Source organism: Brienomyrus brachyistius, chromosome 1, assembly GCF_023856365.1.
Source record: "Brienomyrus brachyistius isolate T26 chromosome 1, BBRACH_0.4, whole genome shotgun sequence".
NCBI lineage: Eukaryota > Metazoa > Chordata > Actinopteri > Osteoglossiformes > Mormyridae > Brienomyrus > Brienomyrus brachyistius.
The window spans coordinates 22,476,560-22,504,395 of NC_064533.1; the positions used below are offsets into that span (position 1 = coordinate 22,476,560).

The window sequence follows — 27,836 nt, forward strand, 5'->3', positions numbered from 1 at the left end:
CCATCCTGGGTTGTTTCCTGCCTCGTGCCCAATGCTTCCGGGATAGGCTCCGGACCCCCCGCGACCCAGTAGGATAAGCGGTTTAGAAAATGGATGGATGGATGGTTAAGGTTAGGGCTGGGTAGGGGTTAAAGGTGTCATTGCTGGGATCAGGGTTTTGACCATAGAAATGATTGGTCCCCACAAAGATATGAATACAAACGTGTGTGTGTCTGTGTGTGTGTGTGTGTGTGTGACTCCCTGGAGTGATGACACTTTGCACAGCTGGGAGGACTGGCCCAGTTTCACATGCCATTATTTCACCCTAAGCAGCTGCGTATGTGTGTACGTGTGTGAATGCTTCTGTTTCTCTGTGGGGACCCAATGCATCACAAAGCTCTGAGATCCAGTCATTAAGTATCAGAAAATCTATCAGCACTTTTAATTTATTAATGTTCTTTGTTATTCATGCCTTGTTTTCCTTCTTGGTTCGTTTTAAAAATGGTGGCGCTCCTGGCGGTCTAGCAGTGGCTGGACTTTGGTCATATGACTGAAAGACCCCTGTGTGATTTCTGCCCTCTCTGGCCAGGGATATAACCACAGTAGTACAGCTGCAGGGGTCTGAGTACACATTTGCCTGCTTAAATTGAATAAAGATGCTAGGAACATACAAAATGGACAGTCTGTAGTTTCTGGCTCGATTATGATCTGGTGCCAGACTGGTTCGGGGAAGGTCTGAGGCAGGGGGTCCAGTTAAGTGAGGAAGGGGGTGAGGGAATCTACAGAGAAAGACATTCAACGATCTGGGTTTAAAAAGAGTTGCTGCCTCTTTCACAGCAGGCATGCTGAGGCAGACGTGACCACCAGTGAGGTGGAGACCATCCAGGGTGAATGAACATGAGGCAGGCAGGAGCGAGCAGAGACATGCACAAGCCTAGGTAAACACGCGGAAAGACAAACAGACACAATCCAGATAAAGCCTAGGCGAAAGGAAGGATCAACTCTCACCTTACAGGTAAGACAAAAGCGACATGACTACCATGTGAGTCAACATCTAAATAAACAACCAGCCCTGTTCAGCTCAAAGCAAGGCTTTCTGTCATCAGACGAGGACTTTCATTTTTTTACTTAACCGAACGACGAGGGATCAACGTCTCGACATGTGGAGGAGCAAGTACCAGAGAATGGAAACGTCTCTAAGGAGGTGAGGAGCGGGACGGCATGGTGGCAGGAGCGAGAGTGGCATGAGAAAGGAATCTGGGGACTTTTTAAAGATAAAAGGAGATAATGTGGGCTGGGGACGCTAAACGGGGACACCAAGCGGCACCTGGTTTTCTGATAGGGCCCCTGTGCTGAGCTCACAGTCAGCCATTATTATTAGGGCAGCACAGTGGTACCTCACTGCCCCAGCACTGCGGCCTTCAATCCTGCTCCCGGCTGTGTGTGTCTGCAGTTTCCATGGTGATTTAAGGTTAGGTGAACCTGTGTGCCCATAGTGTGAGCGTACATCAAGGGTGTCCTGTGCCCTGTGCTTCCTGGAATGGGCTCCAGGCTCACTGTACTAGATAAGCAGTTATGGAAGATGGATGGAGTCTATCTATTTTTAATTATTATTACGGTTTTATCAAGGGTGCCTGCATTTAAAGTTTACCATGTTTGTATATCTTTATTGTTATATGCACTATACAGGGAGCAGTGTGAGGCTCAGTGGGTTAGAACGCAGTGCCTGTCAACAGAAGGTTGCAGGTTCAAAACCCTGGAGTGGAAAAGCGATGCCATCATTGGGCCCTTGAGTGAGGCCCTTAACCCCCCGATTGCTCTATGGATTGGCTGACCCTAATTTCTCATAAATGTGTATGTCACTTTGAATAAAAATATCTACTAATGTAATATGTCTGTAAAAGAAATGTGCTCAATTTTTATGTGCCTCTGCATGAATCTTACCAAAAGGACAGGTTCTCCATCCACAGGCGAGTAGGGTGGGGGTCCATCCATGCTCCACGGGGCCTCCTGCAGGATATCTGGGGTCGGCAAACTCGTCTGCCGGGACACGATGAAGTGGACTTGCTCCTCGCTGGCCTGGGTGAACAGAGCCCGAATCAATACAGAACCAGACTGGACAAGCTACCACTATCTGAACAAACACCCCACAGCTATAACCCAAAGTTAGAACCAACTACACTACACAACAGATACTCCTGATCATCATTAAATTTTAAATAAAATTCCCTAGGAGATGATTCAGAAGAAAGTCTAAACTCTAACTAATACTACATCGGGGTTACAAACAGCTGTGAACCATAATGGACCAGTAAACTCACTTTGTATTCGTGTGGTCCTCAATCCAGGGCAGATGTCTGCATGTTACAACTTGGCTACGAGTCACTAAACCAGTGAATTGTTTGGCTCACAGGTAAATCAGTATTGGAAACATCCTAGTCATCATAAATGCTACCAATGTGCTGTGAGTGTGATCATCTGTCATTTGTCACTGTATCAGTGTCATTAAGGAACTCAGCTGCAAACTGAAAATACTATTGTTACTTCAAGGAAAGAATTTTATCTATTTATATGCAACGATTGTATGCCTGTGTGATATAGAGATACAGAGCACTGTATCTGTGAGATGTAGAGTCACAGTGCACCATATTCCTGTGTGATGTAAAGTGAAAGAGTACTGCATACCTGTGAGATGTAGAGTCACAGAGTACTGTATGTCTGTGTGATGTAGGGTCAAAGATTATTATATACCTGTGTTATGTAGAGTCAAAGAGTACTGCATACCTATCAGATGTAGAGTTACAGAGCACTGTATGTCAGTGTGATGTAGAGTCATGAGTATTGTATACCTGTGAGATGTAGGGTCACAGAATGCTGTATGTCTGTGTGATGTAGTTGCAGGGTGCGGTCTGGATTGGGAGCCCAATATCATATACTTGCATGTGGCCCAAAATCTCTAGCAGCACTCCTGCACACATGGAAGTATCCACAAACCATCGGAGCAGCCTCTCAAGCTAATTTCCCTGACCAGCTAAAATTCCTGAGACAGTGGCCTAAACCTGCTATTCTCTACCCCTAAACCCAACCCTTGAACACCAATGGCCAAATTAAACCATCCCTCAAAGATGATAAACACTTCGACAATCTAGTTAAACCCCAACATACATCAATCCCGCTCCATAACGTCACAAGGCTGATCATGACCATAGGTGAATCCTGTAGTCACAGGCAGTGCCAGTCAAACCATTAGGCAACATATGTGGCCTCCCAGGACGCCATCTTTTGGGGGGCTGTTGACACAGCAAGCCAATTTCCCTAGCTTCTATAGCCCGATCTGTAGGATGCCACATAGAGTACTGGTCACCAGTACACTCCATCCGTAGTGACGATGCTGTGATCTAGTCTCTCACCCGCACGAGCACGTACCTGTATGAGCATGGCGGCCTGCTCGGGGGCACCGTAGCGCAGGTCACGCCCATTGATGGCGAGGACACGGTCATGCTCGCACAGCCGCCCGTCACGCGCTGCCAGTCCTCCCTCCAGCAAGTGCAGGATGTAGACACCATGCGCATCCGGCCGACGCACCAGCTTGATGCCCAGTTGCTCACTGGGGCAGCTCTTGCACAGTGATACCTGCAGGCTGTCGCCGTGGCCCAGCGGGCTCTCGGGGGGTGGGGGGCTGTTGCGGTAGCGGTGGCGCTGCTCGCGCAGCACGGTGAGGCGCAGCAGTGGCCCAGGCTGACGCAGCATGGCCAGGGCGTAGCAATGTGGCACGTTGCTGATGTCGATGCCGTTCACCTGGGGGGCCGAGGCGATGGGCACAGGCAATAAGTGTGTGGCAGCCAGGGGGCACAACACCCGGTTTGATCAGGTGTGTGTTTGTGTCTCTGGGTGTGCTGATACCTTCAGGCGTGGAGGGTATAAGAGGTGCAATAATTCATGCAGAAGAGCCAACCTTATCATTAGCCAATGACTTGTTTTGAATCGGTGACTGGCAAGGAGGGGGCCAATCAGCTTTAAGCTGGGACCAGTGTTCCCTGTGGCCCAGCCCCTGGGTAGCATGGTCTTTGTGTCTGTGCCTGATTGGTTTTTAGTATCGTGCTCTATGTGCGTGTGTATGTGTTAGTGTGTCCCCTCCAGTATCACGCTCACCGTGAGCCCCTTTTAAAAAAGCCCATTATTTGATTCCTCCCTTCAAAGGGCTGACAGTTCAAAGAAGCTTCACCTTTGCAGGGACCTTTTTCTCAGTCAGATTAAGGCCGCCTGGCCCTTCTGTCTGCACAGAGATATGATACAAAAAAACCACACTTGGTCCCATCTAAAGTGATCTCAGAGAAGAGGTCCTCGCCAGGGAACAGAACATTCTGGGCACCCGTCCAGAAGAGCCCGAATAAATTTAATTTATCCTTATATCCCAGCTCTATTTGCGAATGTTAGCACCGCTGCTCGGATATACTTGCACACAGGTTTAGCGAAGATGCACAGAATGTACGTTTATGGTTATATGAGGAGTCGGGGAGGGGAGGAGTTGGGGGAGGGGGGGTAATGGAGTTCACCACACCCCTGAAAAGGAGGCACAGAGAGGAAGGTTTAAATCACTCGTGCTATTTTACTGCGGTCTAGTGTTCCACACCTGTCCAAGTTCAAGTGGGCGTCGCCGCAAATACAGTTTCACACACAGTTTCAGACCCACTCAGGTAAACACTCTCAGTCCCTCTCTCCTTCTCTATCACACTGTCCCCACCTTGAGGATAGTGTCCCCTGGGAGCAGCCGGCCGTCCTTGGCAATGACTCCCTCCCGGTAGATGTCCTGGATGAGGATGCGAACCAGTGGAGTCTCGTTGCCCCCCACGATGCTGATGGCCAGCGGCTCTGAGGGATCCGGCCGGTTGATCTTGATGCTGGTGACCTCTCCGTCGGGGATCAGGTGGTGAAGCTGGGGCAGCACTGGGGGGGGCGGGGAATCAAGAACAGAGGGATGACAGGAACACCGGCCTTTGCGTGGTTTTAACCGCTGCCTTTGAACTCCAATTGTCTCCCACCTGTTCAAATGAAAACCAGCCCTCCTTCCGTAATGGGAGATTAAAGGTGTCTCACCGCAGACGGAGTAAGTATGTATCACCAGAGCGTACAATATGGAGGCACAAAGGCTAACACACACGCTTCCCTACGCATTCAAACACTCCACAAATCATTCTCAGGGCACTGCAAAGTCAAAATCTGGATCAGAATCTGGTTAGAATTAGAATCAGAATCACTTGTTTATTGCCAAGTACTTTTACATACAAGGAATTTACAACAATCAAGACAATATTTGAAATAACATACATAAAAATAAAATACTACCCTTAGTGGGATGCTTTAATTCAGCCTGTATGTGTCTAAATTTAAAAGTTTATTAACAGTTGTGAGACTGTTCCTTGTAGTGGCTGAATCAATCAGCAGTTACTAATTTCACGCTTGTCTGCTTTGAGCCTTACCTTCCTGGGGCATGCTGGCATTGCGTGTGTTGTCCCGCTCCTCTACACTCTCATTGGACACTGCCGTTCCACTCTTGGTCCGCCGGAGGACACTGAATGCACGGTTCAGCCGTCGGAACGAGCGGCTCCTGACAGAAGTGCGCTCGAAATTTCGAGCTGCAAGATGATGTAGAGAGATGCTCAGCCTCATCCGGAAATGTCTTTTCGCACATTCCCTATAGTCAGTTACCTATCTAAAACAACTGGCCTCAGCATCACCACAGCCAATCGCCTTCTTTTTCCGATCCTCCTCAGCATCACCAAAGCCAACCACCTTCCTGCTATAGTCAACTACAGCATCACAACAGGCAATCACCTTCCTGCTCTGATTGGCCTCAGCATCACCACAGCCAATCACCTTCCTTCTCTGCTTGTCCTCAGCATCACCAAAGCCAATCATCTTCTAGATCCTGTCCATCTTGCTGTTCCTTTTCTAAACCAGCTCTGTCCTTAGCAGCTCAGCACTGAGGATTAAATAGTGAGCTCACATTTCTTGGTGCTGCTGTGGGTGGCCAGGTTCGTGGTGCTCCCTGACTGGCTGTTATCCTCGATATTGGGGTCGAAGGCGGGGTTGACCAGGCCCGGGTCGTCAGAGAGCAGAGCAACAGCTGCAGAGGCGGAGGGGATGACCTCAGACGGTAGCGTAGCCACTGTGAGCTCGGATGTGCTGTCCGTGCAGTCACCTTCCTGTGAGCGTCGCTTCCGGTCTGTTGAGAGCCCATAGTGTGAAGCTCCCTTACATCTGTGAAAAACGTGACATAACAGGTCAGTCATGATGGTTTGCCTCCTTCATTTACGACTGACCGCCCCCACAGCCTTGCAAACTCTGAATTATCACTGACCACTCCCATGACCATACCCAATCAGGCGTCCAATGACTCCTCCCATGATCATACCCAATCAGGTGTCCACTGACTCCTCCCATGACCATACCCACTCAGGCGTCCACTGACTCCTCCCATGACCATACCCAATCAGGCGTCCACTGACTCCTCCCATGACCATGCCCAATCAGGGGTCCACTACTCCTCCCATGACCATGCCCAATCAGGGGTCCAATGACTCCTCCCATGACCATGCACACTCAGGCGTCCACTGACTCCTCCCATGACCATACCCAATCAGGCGTCCACTGACTCCTCCCATGACCATGCCCAATCAGGCGTCCACTGGCTTCTCCCATGACCATGCACACTCAGGCATCCACTGGCTCCTCCCATGACCATACCCACTCAGGCATCCACTGGCTCCTCCCATGACCATTCCCAATCAGGCGTCCACTGGCTCCTCCCATGACCATGCCCACTCAGGCGTCCACTGGCTCCTCCCATGACCATGCCCAATCAGAAGTTCACTGGCTCCTCCCATGACCATGCCCAATCAGACGTCCACTGGCTCCTCCCATGACCATGCCCACTCAAGCGTCCACTGGCTCCTCCCATGACCATGCCCACTCAGGCGTCCACTGGCTCCTCCCATGACCATGCACACTCAGGCATCCACTGGCTCCTCCCATGACCATGCCCAATCAGAAGTTCACTGGCTCCTCCCATGACCATGCCCACTCAGGCGTCCACTGGCTCCTCCCATGACCATGCCCACCCCAATGACCACACCCACTACATTCCAATTTACACTTGGCCTCTCCCTTAAACATACCCACCTTGACTGGTACTCTTCATCACCAAGCATCTCTTTTCAGGGTCCATAGACTAACCATGCCTACTTACCTATTGTATACCATAGTTCACAAGCCCCATGTGCTACATACCAGTGTGTGCCATGTAAACCGAAGCCACCTTTGCAGAAGCCCCCACATGGTGTTCAAAGGCCGCCCCCCCCTACACCCCATGCCTCTGAGTGGCAGGATTCATGTACATCTGTTACTTTGCAGGGTTCACACTTGTCATAAGAATGACAAAACGAAAAGAAAGACCACATAAGCATTTGCCATTTCCCAAAAAAACAACCCGTCAAGTCATACAAACAAACTCCTCTGGTGGTGTCTCCATGGAAACAGGATTACTGATTATCTCTGTGATCGGTCCAGTAAATTTCTGGCCCCGCCATGGGAAAACGAAACCTCCTAAGTTGCAGTCGCCTGTGCATATCTGGGGCGGGATCAGTGGCCTGCTCTGAGCAGGGGTGAATCTAGGATTTTTTAAGTTGGGGGGTATAAGTGGGTCCTTAATTCATACAAAGGAGGCAACTTTATCATTAGCCAGATATATGCTTTGAATTTGGTGAGTGACTGGGGAGGGGGGCAATCAGCTGGTGTTAGTGCCCTTGTGATCCACCCTAATATGCCCGCTGTCTCTGAGAGCCTTTCGCTGACCTTTTCTGGCACGTGGGTCTCAGATCGTGGTCACAGGGCCCTCTGCTGGTGGCCCTGTTCACAAGCAACCAGACCATAGCCACCGAGAACTTTGCACAGTCAGGCATGCGCATTAAGTGGCTGCCTGGGGAACCAGGGTGGGTGGTGGGAAATAATCCTTGTACAGCCTGGGGGGGGGGGGGGGGGGGGGCGGCAGCATTTGAAAATATTGAAAGTCGACAGACTCTGCAGCTCGTGTTTATCAACAACCGCAGCAAGTGCAATTGCAGCTTTTTTCAAAAGTAATACCATTATTTTGCAATAGTCTCCAATCTGGATGGCGAAGAGACACACATGGCACAGATCTGCGTGCAGAAGGAGAAGGAGGTCTTCATTCCCAGAAAGGGTGTCTTTTTCAGGATTAATGGGGGTCATGACGTGCAACAAACTCACACCCCAGTCAGGGACCACAGGTGAAAAAAAACAACAACAGGTGGGGCAGTTTGAATTGGCTTGGCGTTGGGGCTTTTGTTTGCTACTAGGGACTGAATAAACAAACCTTCAGATTTACACGCCTTGCATGGAATGAGGAACAGGTGTAAATTAATACACAAATCTGCAGTCACCTGTCTCTCTCTCCTGAATTTATCACCACCCGCCCCCGCATTTGTCTAGGAGCTCTAACCAAAGAAAACACGAAGGAGCTTCAGCTGAAGAAATATGAGCTTCGGTACCGACTCCATGACTCGCACACGTATACACAGCAGCAAGCAGAAACTCAGGCAGACACACACTCCATTAACTGCTGTAATAGAATCCTGCTGCGAAGAAATTGTAGGCCTTTACTGTGGTCATGGCTCAGCTGATGCAGTGTAAGTGAGGTCTGGAGTAATGTAGCCATGTTCATCCAGAAAGATGCCGAATGAGCAGCATGATTAATGTTTATTATGATCCATTTACACTTGTGTAGATGTGCTGGACTGTCAGGATGTGCCCTTTTTTATATAAATCTTTATTTCTATTAATTGCTAGAAGCTACCTCAAAACTAATGACATAGACCTAAGTTGCCTTAGCATATAGCTTAGCGCTTAGCTTTGTATTTAGCTTAGCACTTAGCACTCTTCTCTGGGGCTGCTGTCATTAAACTGGGCTCAAAGGAGCAGCCTCTGCCTCCCATTCTGACTCAGGTCCGGATTGTGGTGAAAGACCACATGACTTCACGGCCTTTCGGTCATCCGTTCTGTCCCAGTAGCCCGTGCAGCTGTTCCAGCTCATTTCAGTAGCGCATGCTAAATTAAATTAGCATGCTCTGCCTCTCTGGCCTTTTCAATCACCACATGCTGCCATGCACCCCCAGTAGCCATTTATAAACTTCACTCAGCCCTCACAGGAAGCACAGAAGGCTTCGCTCTCCCACCAGCACTGTTTTCGACAGCCTTTTAATGTTGGAGATGTAAAGTTAATGGCTATCATCGTCATATTATGCCCTAAAGTTGAAAGCTGCTGCTTAGCTACTCAGCGATTTCCTAGACACTTAAGGTAATAAAAGGAGCACTACACTTTTGTCTGTCAACAACGAAAGATGGCAGTTGTATGGTTTTCCCCCTGGGGTGCCATTATTGGCACTTAGGGTGTGAGTGAAAGCAATTGTTTTAGACAGGCTGTAGGCTATGGCTTTGTAGTTGTGTGTAGATAGATTGTAGGTGTGTGTCTATTCTATTCATAAGTAGTGGGTGTGTTTATGTATATTCAAGCACTGTGGGTTTGTCTGTGCTCTGCTTATATACATTAGATATTGTGCTCTGCTTATATAGATTAGAGTTGCCACCCATTCTCAGGAAATTTGATCATCTGGGACCTGGGGGGAGGAGGGTAGATATATGTCAGTCTTCATTGATTGTAGGTATATATTCTATGTATGTTCTACTTGTCGACTGTAGTTTTGTGTTTAAGATATTAAGGCTCTGCTGTGTGTGAAGGTTCTACTTTTGGACAAAATGCATATGCATTAAAATGACTAATATTGCTGGGGCATATTTTTCCATATCATTGCTTTTTAGCTTCCGGATGATTCACGAAGAAGAGTCTCTGTCATCTGGGGTGTCATTACAGATGGACTCAGGACAGGTTTCAGTTAACGCCTAACACCATGCATCATCCAAACAATCAGATCTGAGGGGAAGATTAAAAACAACACCCCCCCCCCTCCCCCCCCCCCCCCCCCCCCCCCCCCCCCGTTTGTCAAAACATCTTTACAAGAGGTGTCTCCACATTCTGACTCAACTGTCCGCCTCTTGCCTGAGCAAAACAGTAATTACCCAGGATTCAGTGGTGGCTCGGGAAACTGTGAGGATTCGAGTGGTGACAGTCAGGAGAAACTCCCAAGAGCACGGAAGTCATTAAACGACACAAGGTCCTCCAATTCTCTCTGGTATGAGCAGATTATCTGCTCTCGCCCAAACACTGTCCTTGCTGTTAGAAGAACAGAAGATTTGTGATCAACCAGGAAAGGCAGCTGGCTCGGCTGAGGACAAAAACAAGGATATGTTCAGGCTGGGAGCGCTATGGGCATGCCCTCTATGAGACATTTGAAGGTCATGGCTCCATCCCAAGATTGAAGCTTTTTCATGTACTGTAGTTATGCTGTAACCACATCTTCTATGAAAGACATAGAAACTTCTATGTCAGGACCAGGGCTGCCGCTAGAGATTTTGGGCCCCATGAAAGCATATTAAACTGGGCTCTCAACTCAGACCTATACAATAATGTTCCAAATTTTTTTTTAGAAATCATCTTTACCCCTCTCCGCCATTTACAGTGTCCCTGATTGGAACCATGCCTTCCAGAGCACTAAGCAGATCCTTTGTCCTTTTCCTCCAAAAGGTTCTTCTTTCTCTTTGCCAAAGGAAAAGCAATTGTTCCTATCTCTGTAGTCTACCAACCCCAAACAAGCTTCATAACTCAACAAGCTTTATAGCTCAGGCATTATTGCTGATGTGCTTAACTGATTAGCATTATTGCAAAATAAACCAAAGATCTGGGATAATTATGAATATGCAGCACAGGGATAAATCCAACTTATTACTGAAAATACTCTACTCAATAAGCTTCTTTTTATGTTTCTCCAGAAGGATTTTTTCTCAAAGATTAAAGTGAGACAGTGGGGTGTTAAAAGGGAAGCAGAATAATCCCTTCTTTTTATGCTTCTCATGAGGAAAGCAGTGGTCTGACAGCTGATGAGCTGACGCAGTGAGAAAGAAACTGGATGAACCTCCATTGCCCCATGGTTTTGAAGAAATCCAACACTCCCTTTAGCTCCTGCATGGAATCAATGAATGAGTGAGGAAATTATTGAGAGAATGAGTGAGGGATTGAATGAGGGAATGAGTGAGGGAATGGGTGAGAGAATGAGTGAGAGAATGAGTGAGGGAATGGGTGAGAGAATGAGTGAGAGAATGAGTGAGGGATTGAATGAGGGAATGAGTGAGGGAATGGATGAGAGAATGAGTGAGAGAATGACCCTATCTTTAGGCAATAGTTCTAGAGTGAATTTGTCTTCTTCGGACGGCCCCTTAGATGTGTACTCAACTGGGGCATTTGTGCATGGTCCCACAGAGGCATTTAGGTAGAATTTAGCTATGAATGTGGTTTCACCTGTAACACTTGGATATGGTCGCAAATGGAACATGTAGGCAGAGTCTCACTAGAACATTTGCATGTGGCTTCAAATGGAAAATGTGGGTGTGGTCTTGTGAGAAGCATCTGGTGTGGTCCCACAGAGAACATGTGGGTGTGGTTTTATTTGAGCAAGTTAGATAATGGGCATGTAGGAACCTGGTGTCACTGGAATCGATTGGGTGTGGCCAGCTGGAAACAAATTACGCATCCTAAGAATTTTCTGATTCCGCTGTTTTCTCGAATTTCACGTTCAAGCTGGAGTGGCTTGGCCGTTCAAAACCTGTTTGTCCTCATGCGACCAGTCACAAGATTCACTCGGTCAAGGAAATAAAGAGAAGCTCAGAACACACCAGGATCCATTCTCATAACACACAGTGCAGCTGTTCATTGATGCTAGTACCTCTGTCTCCCTCACCCCTGGTGTCCCTGGAGTCTTGCAGGAGCCATGTGCAACCTTGAGCTGACGATCACCTCGGAGTCATTATAACCCTCATCTGCTGAGACCTCTGGTACTGTGATGGAGATGCGGCCCAGATTTATGAACTCCTCTTCCAGCATGAACACTCCCTCCCACTGCAAGGCGACTAGGGACACCATTCCATTTAGTTTGTCCACAGAAACACCTTCAGATACCTGTTTGGGTGTATCAGTCATTGACAAAGCTCGACATCACCGTAGGGATTGTAGCCAGTCTTCACTATGACTTGGTCATGTGACTTCTAACCAGGGGATCCTGGCTGACCTCTCAAGTCCTGTGTCTTTGACTGACATGTAGCCACGGGGAGCTTTTATAGATTGTGATGAGTTTGCTCGCATCGTGCCGTCTGTTCATTCATCATCCTGTCACTGACCCTCTTCTTCACCGCCCCAACATGCCCGGGTACTCAACCTAGGAACGCTCCTGCTGGTTCGAGGGGAGGGGGCAGGGTGGGGGGAGGGGATTCCTGTTTTTGACCTGACCTTTTCAGAAGGTGCATCAGTCCTGCAGTGGTGGATCCTGAGCCCTGGGTGAGAAGAACCAGGCCTGCTTTTCTGCCCATGTGTGGGCGTGTGAAGGTTGTTTCCCTTTCATTCTCTTCTAATCCAGCCAAACACCCCCAAAGTCAATCAAAAGTAGTTCCTCCCTGGGGAACTATAACCCCACCCCCCTTGCAAACAGCCAATTTGAGCTTGCCTAGTTACCATGGATAAACACATCAAAGCTAATAAATACTGTACGTTGCTGGGGCATTATTATGAAAGATTATTTTGTCTGAGGATGAACGAGCGCATATGATTTACGCAGCTACGGGTATAACCATATGAAAGAAGACTAGTTTCAGCTTAATGCGGTTTATTTTTATAAACACTATTCCCAACATAGCTGTCCTATAGTGCTTAGAGGTTTAGCAATAAAAACAGAATCATGGTGGTAACAAGGTTATTCACTGATAAAAAGGTTTCCTGGGAGAGAAAGTTATATGTTGATGCTCATAGCTCAGTGCTTAGTTCATATTGCTGTAAAAGTAGCACGGTATTGCAGATCAGTAACGGACAAATCCTTTCTGATGTGACCATATGACGATGTGATCACCTGACCGTTTGATTGCTCTTCTGTGGTTTTTGCTCTGGCTGCTACACTATTCACACGGTTCACAAGTTGCTGTCCTGGAGCTCAAAGAAACCAGCGACCTTTCACATCACAGGGGGTGAGAAAATCTCAAACAGAGTGAGAAACAGGCAGGTAATTATTCCAAACATGTCAGGTGGATGACGGCGAGGGAACAAAGCCTGTGATTGGCTAAGCTATCACTGGTGGAGAGGACTGCAGTCCCATGGGGCTGGCTTCATCTCTACAACAGGAACACGGAGAGGAGAACTGTGTCTGTTTTCAGTAACACTTTTCATTAAGTGCACCTTCATAATGCATCCATAGAACATTCATAAGCAGCAAGCTAGTACACCTTAACATCCTAAAATTCCTTAACAGCTTTAACATACATTAATAACAAACATTACATGATTATACAATTATAATATTTGTTATTATTATACACTGTATAATGTTTATTAATGTATATTACAGCTGTTAAGGGATGTTAGTATGTAAAGGTATACATACATGATGTTTGTGAATGATTTCTGAATACTTAATGAATACATTATGAAGGTGCACTGAACGTTTTATGAATGCAATATAAAAGCATTATGAAGGTGCAGTTAAAGTAAAGCATTACCTTGTTCTCTAATGTATGACAGTGCCTAAGATTTTCTTAAAGACTGACAGACATAGAGTGGAGGACTGTGTCTATTTTCCTCTTGCGTCTTTGACTGGAACCACTTTTACTAACTCTGTGTTTTTGAATCTGTCATTGTATTTATCATTATTTCTGTGAGTGTACGTTTCTGTAAATGTCTGTGCTTATCTCTGTGATTGTATCTGAGATTGTCTACAAGGTTTTTGATTCCTGCAATTTCTTTGCATTAGTCTAAACTAATCGTTTTGCAGTCCTGAATTAGGTTAGAGAGTCACGCCGAGTCAGCTGCAGGACAGAGGTGTTTATCAACTAGCCAACTTGCCGTAAGAATAAGGTCACCGCAGCAACGCTGCAGATCCTTAGGCCCCAAGGAGCTGTATTCTGCTCTGATCTGCTCATATCTGCCTGCTGCCTGAACTGGCTGATATAACATGGGATTAACCCAAATAACAACATATTGTATGTCTGAACATGTGATTAACCCAAACACCAAATGTGATGTACCTGATCATGAGATTAACCCAAACACCAATATGGTCTGACAACACATGGGATTTACCCAAACATCAAATATGATCAGCCTGAAAATGGGAATAACCCAAACACCAAATATGATCTGTCTGATCATGGGATTAACCCGAACACCAGATATGGTCTTGCTGAACATGGGATTAACCCAAACACCAAATATGGTCTTGCTGAACATGGGATTAACCCAAACACCAAATATGGTCTGCCTGAAAATGGGAATAACCCAAGGAAGAATAACAGTCTGTTCAAACATGAACCAAAGCAGAAACCGTTGCCTGTCAGTACCCAAGCAGAAAACACTCAGTCGACCCGAACACTAAACATTGCCCACTGAATTTAGCGGAATGTCAAACTCTGTCTGTTAGCTAAATTAGCCGTTACACAGGAACTGCTGACTGATGCTGGTGGACTGCCGTCGGAATCGCGGGCAGTTTATAAATCACCAGCTCATTCCCATCCCTGAGCCTGCACTGAGGCTCAGGCCCCCTCCTGTAATTGGAGTGCCGGGCTTCCGGCTGGCTGCCCATCCTCCATTCTGCTGATCCCTGGCAGCCAATCAGCATATGAATCTCCCCTCCATCCTGCCAATCACTTATATCATCAGTCAGTCTTCTGTGCCTGACGGAAGCTGTCGATGCCTGTGTATTGAATATGTTTTCCTGACCATCAAAGTAAAAATATCTCTTTTTAAAAGTCAGGTACCTTTTTATAAAAAGAAAACTACTTTATTGGTTTGTTATTAACTTTGTTATTGACTGAGATGGGGTGGGGTTAGGAATCATATATTTTGTTAAAGTACAAGTCAAAGTGAAGTCCTCACATTTGTATACAAAACGTGTGTGTGTGTGTGGTATGTGTGTGTGCTTGTGGTGTGTGTGTGGTGATGTATATCTTACATTGTGGGGGCCTATAATTTCAACCTTGGGGGGACATCTTTTTCATTCCCCACAAGGGGAAACTCAGTTTTATAAAAATCTGTGACTGCAAAAAACTAAAAATGCCAGAAGTCTTACATTTTGTTTGGTTACTTATGGTTAAGGTCAGGGTTGGGTGGGGGATAAGATTGTCATTGTTGGGTTTTGGGTTTTGCCCATAGAAATGAATGGACTGTCCCCCAAAAATTACATAGATGCCTAATCCTTATGTGTGTGTGTATGTATGTGGGTACATGCATCTCTGTGTGTGTGTGCATGGTCCATGTGTGTTTTGTGTTTGTAGTATATTGAGTAGATATATGTGTGTGTGTGTGTGTGTGGCTGGGTGGGTGGGTGTGTGTTTGCAGATGGCGTTCATGTCTGCTTTTTTGTGTGTCTTTGCAGTGTGCTTTTTTAGTGTTGCACTAGTATTAGTGTGGTTATACTATATAGTAAGTATTTGTGTGTGTGAGTGTGTAGTGTAGTGTAGGTGTGTGTGGTGTGTAGTGTGTGTGTAGTGAGTGTGTGATGTGTGTGTGAGTGTGTAGTGTAGTGTAGGTGTGTGTGGTGTGTAGTGTGTGTGTAGTGAGTGTGTGGTGTGTGTGTGTGTGGTGCGTGTGTGTGTGTGTGTGGTGCATGTGTGTACGTGTGTGTGTGTATGTGTGTGTGTGGTGTGTGTACGTGTGTGTGGTGTGTGTACGTGTGTGTGTGGTGTGTACGTGTGTGCGGTGTGTGTGGTGTGTGTACGTGTGTGTGGTGTGTGTGTGTACGTGTGTGTGTGTGTGGTGTGTGTGTGTACGTGTGCGGTGTGTGGTGTGTGTATGTGTGTGTGTACGTGTGTGTGTGTGCGGTGTGTGGTGTGTGTATGTGTGTGTGTACGTGTGTGTGTGTGTGTGTGCGTGCTGGAGGCCATGTTGTGACTGCCTGCACCTACCCTCTACCCAGATGTGTTGACAGGCAGAAAGAAGCACCGTCACAGAAATAATGCGTATTTAACCCGAGTAAAACCCATTAATTAGCAAATTTCTTCTTAGCTTCACGCTCACAGACTCTGTACAAGAAAGACCCCACAAAATCTTCCGTGGGATATGAGAAGCTCGGCTACAGATTACGCTCGAAACGAGGCCCCTCCGTCTGCCGGAGCCCGCGGCGGCTTGCGATGACAAGCTTCACCTGTGGCGGGACGATAATCCTTTCAGGATGTACGTAACGAATCCGGGCCCGACAGAGATGGGAGCGCTCTCGCTGGAAGGCTTAGCGGCACAGGAGAGGTGCCCTGAGGACAGCGTGAGCCAAAGAGATAAGAGCAAGTGAAAGAATCATATGATGCGTTTATGCATGAAGGTGCGTGGGTGTGTTCCTGCAGCGTGGTTTAACGAGCATGTGTGTTTCTGTGTGTTTGTGTGTGTTTGTCTGAGTATGAATGAGTCACCTCACGAAGAGTAAAAATGTTTTATTTTTATTTATTTAGAATGAGAATCTGTGTGTTTTCCTATTTTTATGGAACGAATATCTGTGTGGGTTCTGTAGAGAAATGACTGAAATACTGATTTGGTCATCTTTGTTCTCCTAAGCCAAAAATGTCACATGTTTCGGAGACATATGGTCACAAATGAAACAAACACAGTCGTGATGAGTGTGTGATTTTGTGCTGACGGCACTGGGTCAAATAAATCTTCAAGTTTCGATGCATTGGGAGCGTCACTCTACCTAGAGGTACGGTAAAGATGAGGCAAGGGCAGCAATGGGTATTAATTGCTTTCGCAGGCAGTTATTACAATTGAGATCAAACATAAATCCCTAAACAAACATGAACTAAACAGACAGATGAAACAAAAGCAGTGAAAGGAATAATTGAAAAAGGCAAACAAAATGATGTTCTGCGGTATGTCACTTATAGGAATATGAGAGTCATACTCCCTTTCCGCTTCTCTATAGACAAACAGTCACGGCTCTGCACCTCTTTCAAGGTTGAATACACTGAACTGCCAATTGCACAGAACAGGATCCTGTATATGGATGGTATGACAATAAAACCCACTTGACTTGACTTGACTCAAATGCTTCTGGGTAACCATAAAATCACCCGGGAATCTCAGGCCAGTAATTCCAGACAGTGAGCGATTATGCAACTGAGTCTAGAAACAACCAGTTACTCTCAATCACGTGGCTTTAAGCAGAAACACCAGGTGACAGCAAATAAGGCCAAAATCAGAAACACAGGACGATGACTAATACCGAAGCTAACAGCTAAAGCCTTGACTTGCTATGATTAACCAGCATCACTGAGCTACACGCATGAAGCCAATGTCCCACTACACTGATCTGGACTGTACTGGGAATCCCATGGCGTTCCTGCCCATTCTGGTGACGGCCATCTGGCTTCTCACGTCACCACTCACCTCTCCATGGACACCTAGTCGGCAGTCAAACGCATCTCAAACTGGGGCCCAACTCTCCCATCCTCAGCCGTAATCCTGCTTCGGCGACCGTTTGGGTTCTGAGAACAGGAGGGATTCTGGGAGTTCCTGGGTACAGGGAGTCAGATCTCGTGTTTCCATTGATTCTTTTGAGCATGGAATTGTAGATGTCGCAGCATGCAATATGATTTGTTATGCTAATAAAGCTAAGGAGAGCAGAGAGCGATGGGTCTATCTTCCTCCCTGTCTTTCTCCGTATCAAAGGGTCGTGTAGAATCTACATTAGAAACGATGGATGTTGTCAATCTGTTTGTTTTTAATCTCATTTCTGCCTTTCCAGGCAGAGACGCATCTCTCACAGCAGTCCTGCAAAATCATTCTTTGTTTCAAGAACCTCCCTGCTGTCTTATTTTATCATGATTACTTATTTGTCAAAGCAAATCAGCGTACCAAAAAGACATAAGCAATACTGATATATCTTTTGTCTTTGGTTAACTCAGCTGGCCCACGACAACGAAAAATAGGCGCAAGTACAAAAACAAAACAAAATCCCAGCTAGTTTGGCAAACTCCCAGTTTCGGTTCAATATCTGCGTTGATTTGTTCCCTTAGAGAAACTGCATGCTTTTATCCCCTTTACAGTCCACACACGTAAGGCTTTATCTCTCTGAGCAATCAGATCAGCTCCGACTGCATCCAAAAGAGAAACAGAGAAGGCAGAGATGGAGCCGAGGTGGAGGATCGTAGATGGTAGAAAGCTGGAAGCTTAAAGCTCGTCCTGAATATCCATCATAAATGCAGAAAGATATGCACGTGCTTCTTTTTCGTCCTTTTATCTTCTTATCGCAGTGTTTCTCATCACTGTGCATCTCTCCTGCGTGTCTAGACACACTTTAAAAGCATAGCTTCTGCCCGGCACGTAAACAACACTTCCCTTGTACTTTAAAATCAAGAGAAGGACAGGATAGGAAATGGGGGACGTAGGAGAGGAGGGGGGGGATGTCAGGGGACAGGGGAGATGTGCTGCTCCGTGTCCCAGGCAAACAAAGACAGACGAAACACTGGTGCTGTCCAGCCAGGCTGGACGTCTGTCACCCTGTCCCCCCAGTCCGCCCGCTGCCCCCTGCTCCCCCCTCTCTGTAGTGATGCAGGGCTCCATCACACTAGAGAGAGCGCAGCCCAGCACATTTACACGCGATGGGGCACCAGACTGACCCAAATACAGGGCCAGGGAACGGCTCTCTCCAAGCGACCGACCAATCCTAGTGCAAGTTGCCCTCTGCCAGGGCGGGTTTTCTATATGCTTCCCACCAATCCCAGAGTCGCACTCAGGGGACAGATGGGTCCCCTGGGAATGATCCCCCCCCCCCCCACCCCGCACCACCACCACCCCACCCCCGAACTCTACTTCCCCTCCCTGCCCTGGGGGCTGACGTTTGCAGGGTGACTGAAGAAGAGCAGAAGCTTAAATTCACAAGCAGATTCCTCCGCATCGCCCCGACGGGGCATTAAACCTGCCCTGACAAGCGTCTGGCATGAAACCATGAGTAAATCTATTCCAGTCTGTTCACAGGCACAGCCTCTCTTAAGGACTGACTGACAGAAACACAGTAATGGCTGTGTTTACAAGCATAACCCTTCATAGGACTGAGTCATGCAAGCACAGAGACTGCTGTATCTACAGTCACAGCTCTTTGAAAGAATAAAGTCACAGAAACACGGCTACTGCTGTGATTACGGGCGCAGTGCTTTTAACGCACTGATTCGCAGAAACACAGGGATGGCTTCATTCACAGATGTCAGCACTTCAGACACGCTGAAACCCTGGCTGGCACCTTGTACGTTAATCCAGGTAAGAATCCAGCAGCGAAACATGACAGCGCGAGATAACTGCAGTCCAGTAGGAAACACTGCAGAGCAGCGGAGTGCCGTTTGACCGCGTGTGCTAGATCTGCTTCAGCAGCGCCAGGGAGAGGCGAAATCACAGGGACACTCACACACTCTGCCATGTGGACCCTCTTGTAAAATCCTGCATCATCAACACCCCTGACCGCTGCTGAGAAAACTTGCTACCATGGCAACTGTCTTGCCCCATTCATCAAAAGACCAAATCCACACACACACACACACACACACACACACACACACACACACCAAAGAGTAATGGCTAAAGTCCATACTAACAGCATGCTGTTCTTTATCCCTGGAGAAACCATAACATGGAACCTAAACTTATTTAGTAAAATACCAAGCGCAGTTAAATTTTAAGTGACTTTTTTGCATGCTAAGCAATTTAATAATGCAGGAAAACTGTACTGTGATTCATTTACATGCAAACGCACGTAACACACGCATACACATATAGTTATTGTGCGTAGTCACATGCCATGCATCACGGGTTGTGTGCACAGAAATGCGCATGTACAGGACATAAGAATGCCTGCAAACACATACACAGAGAAACACCGACACATGCAAGCACACCCACATATAGGCACAGACACACAGACACACACAAATGGACACACACATATGGGCAACGACACACTCACAGACACACTGTTCTGAGTACAGAATGTGCTGGATGCATATAAACACACACCTATATAGAAAAACACTCACGCACAGACACACACACACACACACACTCACAGACACACACTCACAGGCACACGCCATACTCACAGCTCTGAGTAGAGGATGTGCAGGTTTCCCACATTGTCAGTGTAGTTGGCTGGGCTCAGCCAGGGCAGTACCAGTAGCAGCAGTGCCTTCATGCTGGCCCGCTCCTCTTCCTCGAACACCTTCAGCGCTGCTCCTTCCCCCCCGAGTCCCTCACACCCTGCGGCCCAGCATGCCGCTCAGAGAAGGCAGGCGGCAGGTACAGCGGCAGGAGGAAGAGGAGGAGCGGGAAGCGGACGAGAGTCTGGCGGTGGTGGAGACAGGGGTAGCAGTGCCGGTGGTCCGGCACATCGGATCTGCGGGACTAATCTGTGCCGGACGCAGGGGAGGCGTAAGAGGATTACGGGGCGCGTGTGTGTGTGTCTGAGTGAGAGGGGGGCATGGTGAGGACGGGCACACAGCACAGTGCTCAGATGAGACTGTGACTTATACTGCAGCAGCAGCCACTGGGAGGCAGGCACGGAGCAAACCAATGCCCCACTTTGGCGGGGGGAGGTGCACAGAGGATGCTCACTACATATGCCCGTTCAGACTGAACAACTAGGGTCCTGCCTCCTCCCCCGCCACAACCTCCCTTTATATACTTGAGCCTGGCAGGTGGGGGAGTCTGAGCTGGGGGTGTGGGGAGATGCACTCCCCCCTCCACTTGCGACCCCAACAATCCCCACCCCTCCCGTTCCCACGCGACAGTGGCACAGGCCAGATGCAAAGGCTCAGGCACTTGCTCAGAGCTGCATACGTTAAAATAACATATTAATTAATTAATTTAGATGATTAACAAAATAATGAAGAAAAAAGACAGAGAAGAGAAATGAAGATCTTTTGTGAATGAACGGCAAGATGATTCCTGCATTTTACCCCCACTCCATTTGAGCTGCCCTTCCACTCCTTCTCTCTCTCTCTCTCTCTCTCTCTCTCTCTCCCCATCCCCCCCTCCCCCCGGGACAGCATCGCTAACTGAAGCTGAGCTGAGTCTAAAGGCTGCAAAGAGGAGAGGCCATCCCTGTGGCCCCCACTGGTGACTATGGGGGGGGGGGGAATTTCTGTTTCCACCCAACACTGCTATCCATATTCAGTTCACCTTGCCCTCCCCCCCTGCCCCCCCCCCCCCCCCCCTGTCTCCTAGCCCCCTTCCCAATCGATCCCCTTTATCGGCAGGCCTGAGATTTGCTTTTCCACCACAGCGGGAGCCCCGGCCCTAATAGTGTAAGTGAGAGCACAGCAGTCCTCCTGACGCAGTCAGACTCTTCCACCTTCCCTTCACCAGCCCTGAATTTGTTTACCTTTATATCTGTGTCTCTCCCCCCCCCCCCCCCCAATCCATTTGTTCAGTTTCAACCTTCCTGAATCGGTTTCGACACTCATGACTTCAACGTCTCCTCTCAGTCTAGCTGAAGTAGTGAATAAATGTGTTCGGGGGAGAAGTGACTGTGGCAGGCTCTGACGGTGATAAATAAATAAGGACAAAGCAGCCCTCTGGCTGAGCCCATCTCCGGCCTTTTACAGGCACCTCAAAGCATCTGTATGCCTGACAGCCTCAGCTTTCTCTCTTTCTCGCTCTCTCCCTGCACCCCTCCCCATCCCCCTCCTCACTCTCTCTCTTTCTCCTTCTCCTTAACTCCTTTTCTGTATAACTTCTTACCTGCTAAGAAGTTAATGTGCCCTATATGGGCGTGGCATTCTTGGCTGTGCATCTGTGACTCCAGTCCGGACAAGCATGGCGACCTATAGATTGTCTACTACGGGGGGGCTGGGGGACATTTGGGCGGGGCCCCGAGGATGTGTATGTCACTGTTGACTTTGACCTATTGATGGCCAGGAAGGAATGTCAAAGAGATACACAATGGTGAAATTCCCGTGCATGGGGGGGCAGGGCGGCACTCCCAAGGGAAAAATTGGTGTGTAATTGAACCACTGTCAGATTGTCGTCCAACAGCATTCATTACACGCATAATAATGATGCCCCCCCCCCTTCCACTGACAAATTCATCTGCTAATATTTCACACTGCCACCCTCATGGAGACACAGAAGTGTCCTGACTTGCTAGAAATGGCATCAACCATTACTGTACATCCTTGTTGGTCCTGACCAAATTGACAAACCAGGATAAAATGCATTAACTAATACTCAGGCCAGGATTGACACTGTGCAGTGACCAGTGCTGAGCTGGGGCTGTACTGGGTAGGTGAGTGTGTTGGATATGAGGGCTGTACTGGGTAGGAAGCTGTGTTGGGTATGGGACTATGTTGGGTAAGGGCCTGTGTCGTATAGAGGCCTGTGCTGGGTAAGGGCCGGTGTTGTGTAGAGGCCTGTGTTGTATAGTGGCCTGTGCTGGGTAAGGGCCTGTGTTGTGCTGAGGCCTGTGCTGGGTAAGAGCCTGTGTTGTGTAGAGGCCTGGGTTGGTAAGAACATGTGCTGGTAGAGGGCTGTGCTGAGTAAGGGCCTGGGTTGTGCTGAGGCCTGTGTTGTGTAGAGGCCTGTGTTGTGCTGAGGCCTGGGTTGGTAAGAACCAGTGCTGGTAGAGGGCTGTGCTGAGGCCTGTGTTGTGTAGAGGCCTGTGTTGTGCTGAGGCCTGTGCTGGGTAAGAGCCTGTGTTGTGTAGAGGCCTGTGTTGTGCTGAGGCCTGTACTGGGTAAGAGCCTGTGTTGTGTAGAGGCCTGTGTTGTGTAGAGGCCTGGGTTGGTAAGAAACTGTGCTGGTAGAGGGCTGTGTTGGGTAAGGGCCTGTGTTGTGTAGAGGACTGGGTTGGGCTGGGGACTGTGGTGGAAAAGGATTGCAAACTGTAATGGAAAATTTCCACTGCCGCCGAACCTGCCTTCTTACCGTACCTTGTAAGGAAGATGCTATTACATAAAAGCAGGATCGGCAGGTGCAAGAGCGTGTAGGTCAGGACTGTGCTGTAAGGTGCGCACCCACCCTCAGTACTGCACCACGCTTCACTGCACCCATGATTAAACCCAGAGGCACTTAATACCACCAGCTGAACAGGGCCTCCTGAAAACAACCAGTCGGACGTGCTCAAATTCGGCAGAAACGGCACAAAAAGAAAAACGCAGGTAGAGAACCTCCAGCAGTGAAACAGAAACAGTTGATCAGCATGTCTGTTTACACACAATCTGGGATATGCAACCAGCCAAATACAACTTTAACAATATGAATAGCCAAACAAAGGATCAGCATAGGGCAACAGTCACATGACCCTTTGGTGCACAATAGACACTAAAGCCCCACCACCCAAGCCAGACCTTGGGGACAAAAGGTCCAAAAATAATCCACCACAAACCCGACACTGAACTGCAGTCAGAATAAAGTTGTTCTCAAAAAGCCAGCCGCAAAGACAACCCCAGGAAATAGGAATGCCAAAGTGAAAATGTGATCAGACGGGGTGTAAAATGTCAGACTGCAACATGCCTCAGCTGCCTGCATGCTTCCCCATGAGACCCGCCTCGGAGCTGAGGAATCCACACAAATCAGATCGAAGGGGACCTGGAGGTTCTGAATCCCTACTGCACTCCCGTGAGCCCTGTATTCCTCAGGGACAAAGTCCACAGAGCTCTCCGGACCAAACCCTTGAGACAGTAATATTACAGATACTGAGACAGTCAGATAATAAAGTGATATATCCAACTGCATCACACAGGCTAAACAAAATGCTTGCTGCAAAGCCGCCATGCAGCACCACGGTACTCTGGCTCTGATTCAAGACATTTTTCTTTCTCCTTATCAGCTTTAAAAAAAAATCGTAATTGAAACTCCTACATGGGTGAAAGCATCGATTCACCTCGGACTTGGAATTGCCTATTTCAACTCACACTGCCACAAGAGCAGGTTCTGGCTCTTGCTATTGGCAGAATAGGTAGTTGCCTAATGTACATTCTCCCCCCACCAATAACATGCGTTAGGGAGGAAGCGAAATGATCATTAATGTTGTTGGTACGGGGGCCTCCCAAGTAGAGCTTGGCCAAAAAAAAAAAGGTACTGCAGACCCTGGGTGAGACCGAAACGTGAGAACTCTGCAGTGAAGCCCTGAGAGGCTCTCCTGTGGCTTCAAGGAGACTCACCTGTGCTTGAGGTGGGCCTCCAGCTCGCTCCTGGGCATGGTCTCCCTGCAGTGTTCTGGGAAGGGACAGGCCACCACCAGCTTGTCCAGGAGCTTGCAAACCAGCAGGCTAGACTTGCGACAGGCCTGCAGCAGTAGATGTTGGCGGTCTACAGGGCAGAAGTCCTTCTCCAGCAAGAAGCTGGTCAAACACTCTGTGCAGAAGGTGTGTCCACAGGGCGTGTCCAAAGGCACACACAGTGGCTGAAGGCAAATATGGCAGACCAGGTCATCATCCACCTCATCCTCATAGTGATACTCGTGATTCTCCTCCAAAAGGTGTCTCTGGCCACAGGCGTAGCACAAGTTTGGGGTTTCGACATCTGCCCCCTGTCCCGTCACCTGCTGGCTCATTGTCTGAACTGGGTAAGGTCACCAAGATGATGTGGAAGGGAGGGAGTGGGACCAGAGTTGAAATCACATATGTGAGGAAGGAAGACCCTTACATGACTGCATTAGTGGCTGATCTGTGGGACAGCAGGAGGAAAACATCAGATGGAATGGGGGTTTAGAAGCTGGACCTACAGAGCACTTCAAAGTAAAGGCAGCTATACCCTTAAACAGTTAATTCATTTACCTGACACTCTTATCCAAAGTGACTTACAGTTGAGGAAAGGATGTTATTTTAATTGGACCCCACAACCTTTGCATTGCAACTGCGATGCTCTAGTTGAGGTGAACATTAATTTAGAATTCACTAAATACCCAGGTATCTGAAAATATTTTGATTAAATGTTTATGATGAACACATTAATATAGCAGCATTGGGGTGATTTACTATGGTTATCGCTGTATCTGACTGTTAGCATTAGAGTTTAATGGTCAGGCATCAAAAGATCAAGGCAAGTTCATGTTTATCTCGACAAATTCAGCTGCTAATGTATCACACTGCAAACCTCACAGACTCACATAAGTGTCCCATAAAGACAAAGAGATGCATTAGGGTGTAATAACAAAGAATGGGCTTTAGAGAAAACAGCACTATCCTTTGCTTATCCTGCTGTGTCTTTTTTAAGGAATTGGGTCTACAGCAGTTTGTATTGCAGAGATGGACACGCATGTATACAAAGCAGCAGACCACCGTACAGGAAGACACACCTGGTGTGTATTTTATCACTAGTGATCGTCTGAAGGCGAATGACACCCTATTCACCTAGCCAGTGTGTCAGGCCCACATAAAGACACATGGCAGAATTCTAGGCAGAATCCTCCGCGATTCCCACACCAGTGAGTGGGCTGGGTAACAATCGATGACTTTCCCCTCCACGTATCTGATGTAATGGAGGACCGGGTCAGAATCAACTACTCCCATCTGTGCCTCGGAGGTCTGGTGGGTGGGGTTCGACCATGGAAATCTTGCCGCATGGATATAAACCTGCCAAATTTCAGTTATACCGTAACCCGGAGACACACCCTGATAAAAGTTTTCTGGAACCAAGATCCCTCTACACGCAGCCAACAGACATGAATCAGCCCACTGACATTAATGGCATAAACAAACCTAAACGAAATCATCAGTTCTCTGACGCTACTGACAAGGACAGACATAAGCTTGGGAAATAACTTCACATCTCTGTCTGTGATTTTGTCCTTTTGGTATCAGTTAATAAAGTGGTTTGTTGGCTGACCTCTCCTGAACGAATACCCCCCCCCCCCGGAGAAAGTCACCTCTAGTAAGACTCCCCCAGGCCCCCCCTGGGTAACACTGTCAGGTGACAGGACCTTTCTGTACAGCCACCGGTCAACATGTTAGCACACATTAGCATACTTCACATACCGTATCAGAAGCACGTCCTTGATACTTTGCAAACTCTGGTGCTTGGATGTTATTAAACAGCAGCACCGAACCCTTGGAGCACGTAATATGATACAACAACGAGGCAAAACAGCAACAGGATGGAATTATGGTTTTTAATTCTGCTGGATACCACTGAAAATAAGCAAGAAAATAAGCATGACTCCTCAACTGTGTGTATATGTGAAAGTGTGTTTTATGTTATGCGTATGTGTTCTGTATGTTGGATGGCCACTGCTGTATCTGGAAGTGGATGGATGGCATGTGCAGATCATGTATGTTCTACCTGAGTCTTTGTAATTTTGTTATAGCTTCACATTACACATCTTCAGATGCCGATTCTTTGGGCCCTATGCTCTTCAACCCAAATCACAAAATTATAAGACGCATAAAGCTCTTTAAAGCTAAAGCCTCCTTTACTATAGGCAGCAGAGATGCCAGGGTGTTTGCTCACATCATGGCTGAAGAACATCAGAAGGTGATGCCCTGGTGGGAAGGCAGGGCTGGACAGAACCACAAAAAGAGCTGTGAGCCGCGTAGAACAAATAGAACAACACACTGAGTAATATGATACAACACTGGGTCACAGAAGTTTAGAACCAGAGACTTGGGACCACAGAGAACAATAGAGAGATAGAGTAGCACAGAACCAAAAGAGAACCGCACAGAAGAAAAGAGGTACTGGATCACATAGAATCCAAACCACAAAGTTCTGCAAATACCCAAAGAAGCTGCAGGGGTCAGGATTCAGAACCCGGTCCACCAATTTCCTGGTTCGGATTTCCACTCCAGTCAAAATCCTTCCTTGTCGCTGAAACCAGGGAAAGTTGACCTTCCCTGGAGTTAAAGTAACTTTTTCCAATGGCCGTCACGTTATACCACCCGTTGACTAGACAGAATCTAAATAATCCTTTCCAAATGTCACTTTCTGACACGTAAAGCACCACAGAGAAGGAATGGAGCTCCAGATTCCAGTGGAAACTTCCAGCGAATTTTGAAAGAAGGCAAGTTATGGAAAACTTCCCAGGAAAATGAGCGGTGTCTGCCTCAACTTGCGCTGTACCGACGTTATTCTACCATGCAGGCATGTAGCGTACAGGTACAAAGGAGTCCCTCCTGAGAAGTGAAGTCTGTGCTGCATGCCAGCTCAAGAAGCAGGTACAGCACACTGTCAAGTCCTATTTTACCTGGCTTTCAGAAAAACAGTGCTGCAGGCACAAAACTTACCAGTTGTACTGTGTTCAGCTGTCGTTTTAGCCTGGGGAGGGGGCAGGGAATAGGGGGTCACCTGAGAACATACTACCTGGCAGAGGTGTAATCCAAGAATCCAATGCACAGGAAGGGCAGAGAAAGTGAGTAAATCCTTGGGGAACTTTGTCCTTTTCATCGGTGCCACTGATTGGCTGGTGGGGTTGCGTATGCAAATGATGAGATTTTTTTTTCTTGTTTCAAAAGGTAGGACTGTGTGGTAGAGAGACAGACAACAAGCTTAGGTGGAGAGAGAGAGAGAGAGAGAGAGAGAGAGAGAGAGAGAGAGAGAGCGTGATGGTCAACAATGCAGCATTAGTTGATGACGCTGGCCCCAACAAGCTCCAATAACCTGGGAGCTGGAGAATTCTGGGACATGCCTTATCACCACAAGTGGCCAAACCAGTTTAGGTAAGAAC

General features: G+C 47.7%; 1 protein-coding gene and 1 long non-coding RNA gene across 4 annotated transcripts in view; one reads left to right on the plus strand and one right to left on the minus strand.

The window, feature by feature from the left end:
* Positions 1-27,551, minus strand: part of lnx1 (ligand of numb-protein X 1) — a 31,177-nt gene extending 3,626 nt beyond the window's left edge. Inside the window, exons 1-7 of one of the 3 annotated variants that reach the window (XM_048989713.1) lie at positions 27,397-27,551; positions 24,337-24,841; positions 5,987-6,240; positions 5,460-5,615; positions 4,724-4,926; positions 3,406-3,777; positions 1,924-2,058 (exon numbers count right to left, since the gene is read on the minus strand). In XM_048989713.1, the coding sequence (XP_048845670.1) occupies positions 1,924-2,058; positions 3,406-3,777; positions 4,724-4,926; positions 5,460-5,615; positions 5,987-6,240; positions 24,337-24,728 (1,512 nt within the window). In that variant the 5' untranslated portion in view covers positions 24,729-24,841; positions 27,397-27,551. Of the gene's footprint in view, positions 1-1,923; positions 2,059-3,405; positions 3,778-4,723; positions 4,927-5,459; positions 5,616-5,986; positions 6,241-20,277; positions 20,834-24,336; positions 24,842-26,891; positions 27,368-27,396 lie in introns of those variants that run through there. The other 2 variants (XM_048989797.1, XM_048989881.1) reach the window with 2 other exon arrangements.
* Positions 861-1,869, plus strand: LOC125717400 (uncharacterized). Its single transcript, XR_007384536.1, has 3 exons — positions 861-994; positions 1,086-1,183; positions 1,669-1,869. It is a non-coding gene; the product is annotated as an uncharacterized LOC125717400 (long non-coding RNA).
* Positions 27,552-27,836: the final 285 nt, after the last annotated feature.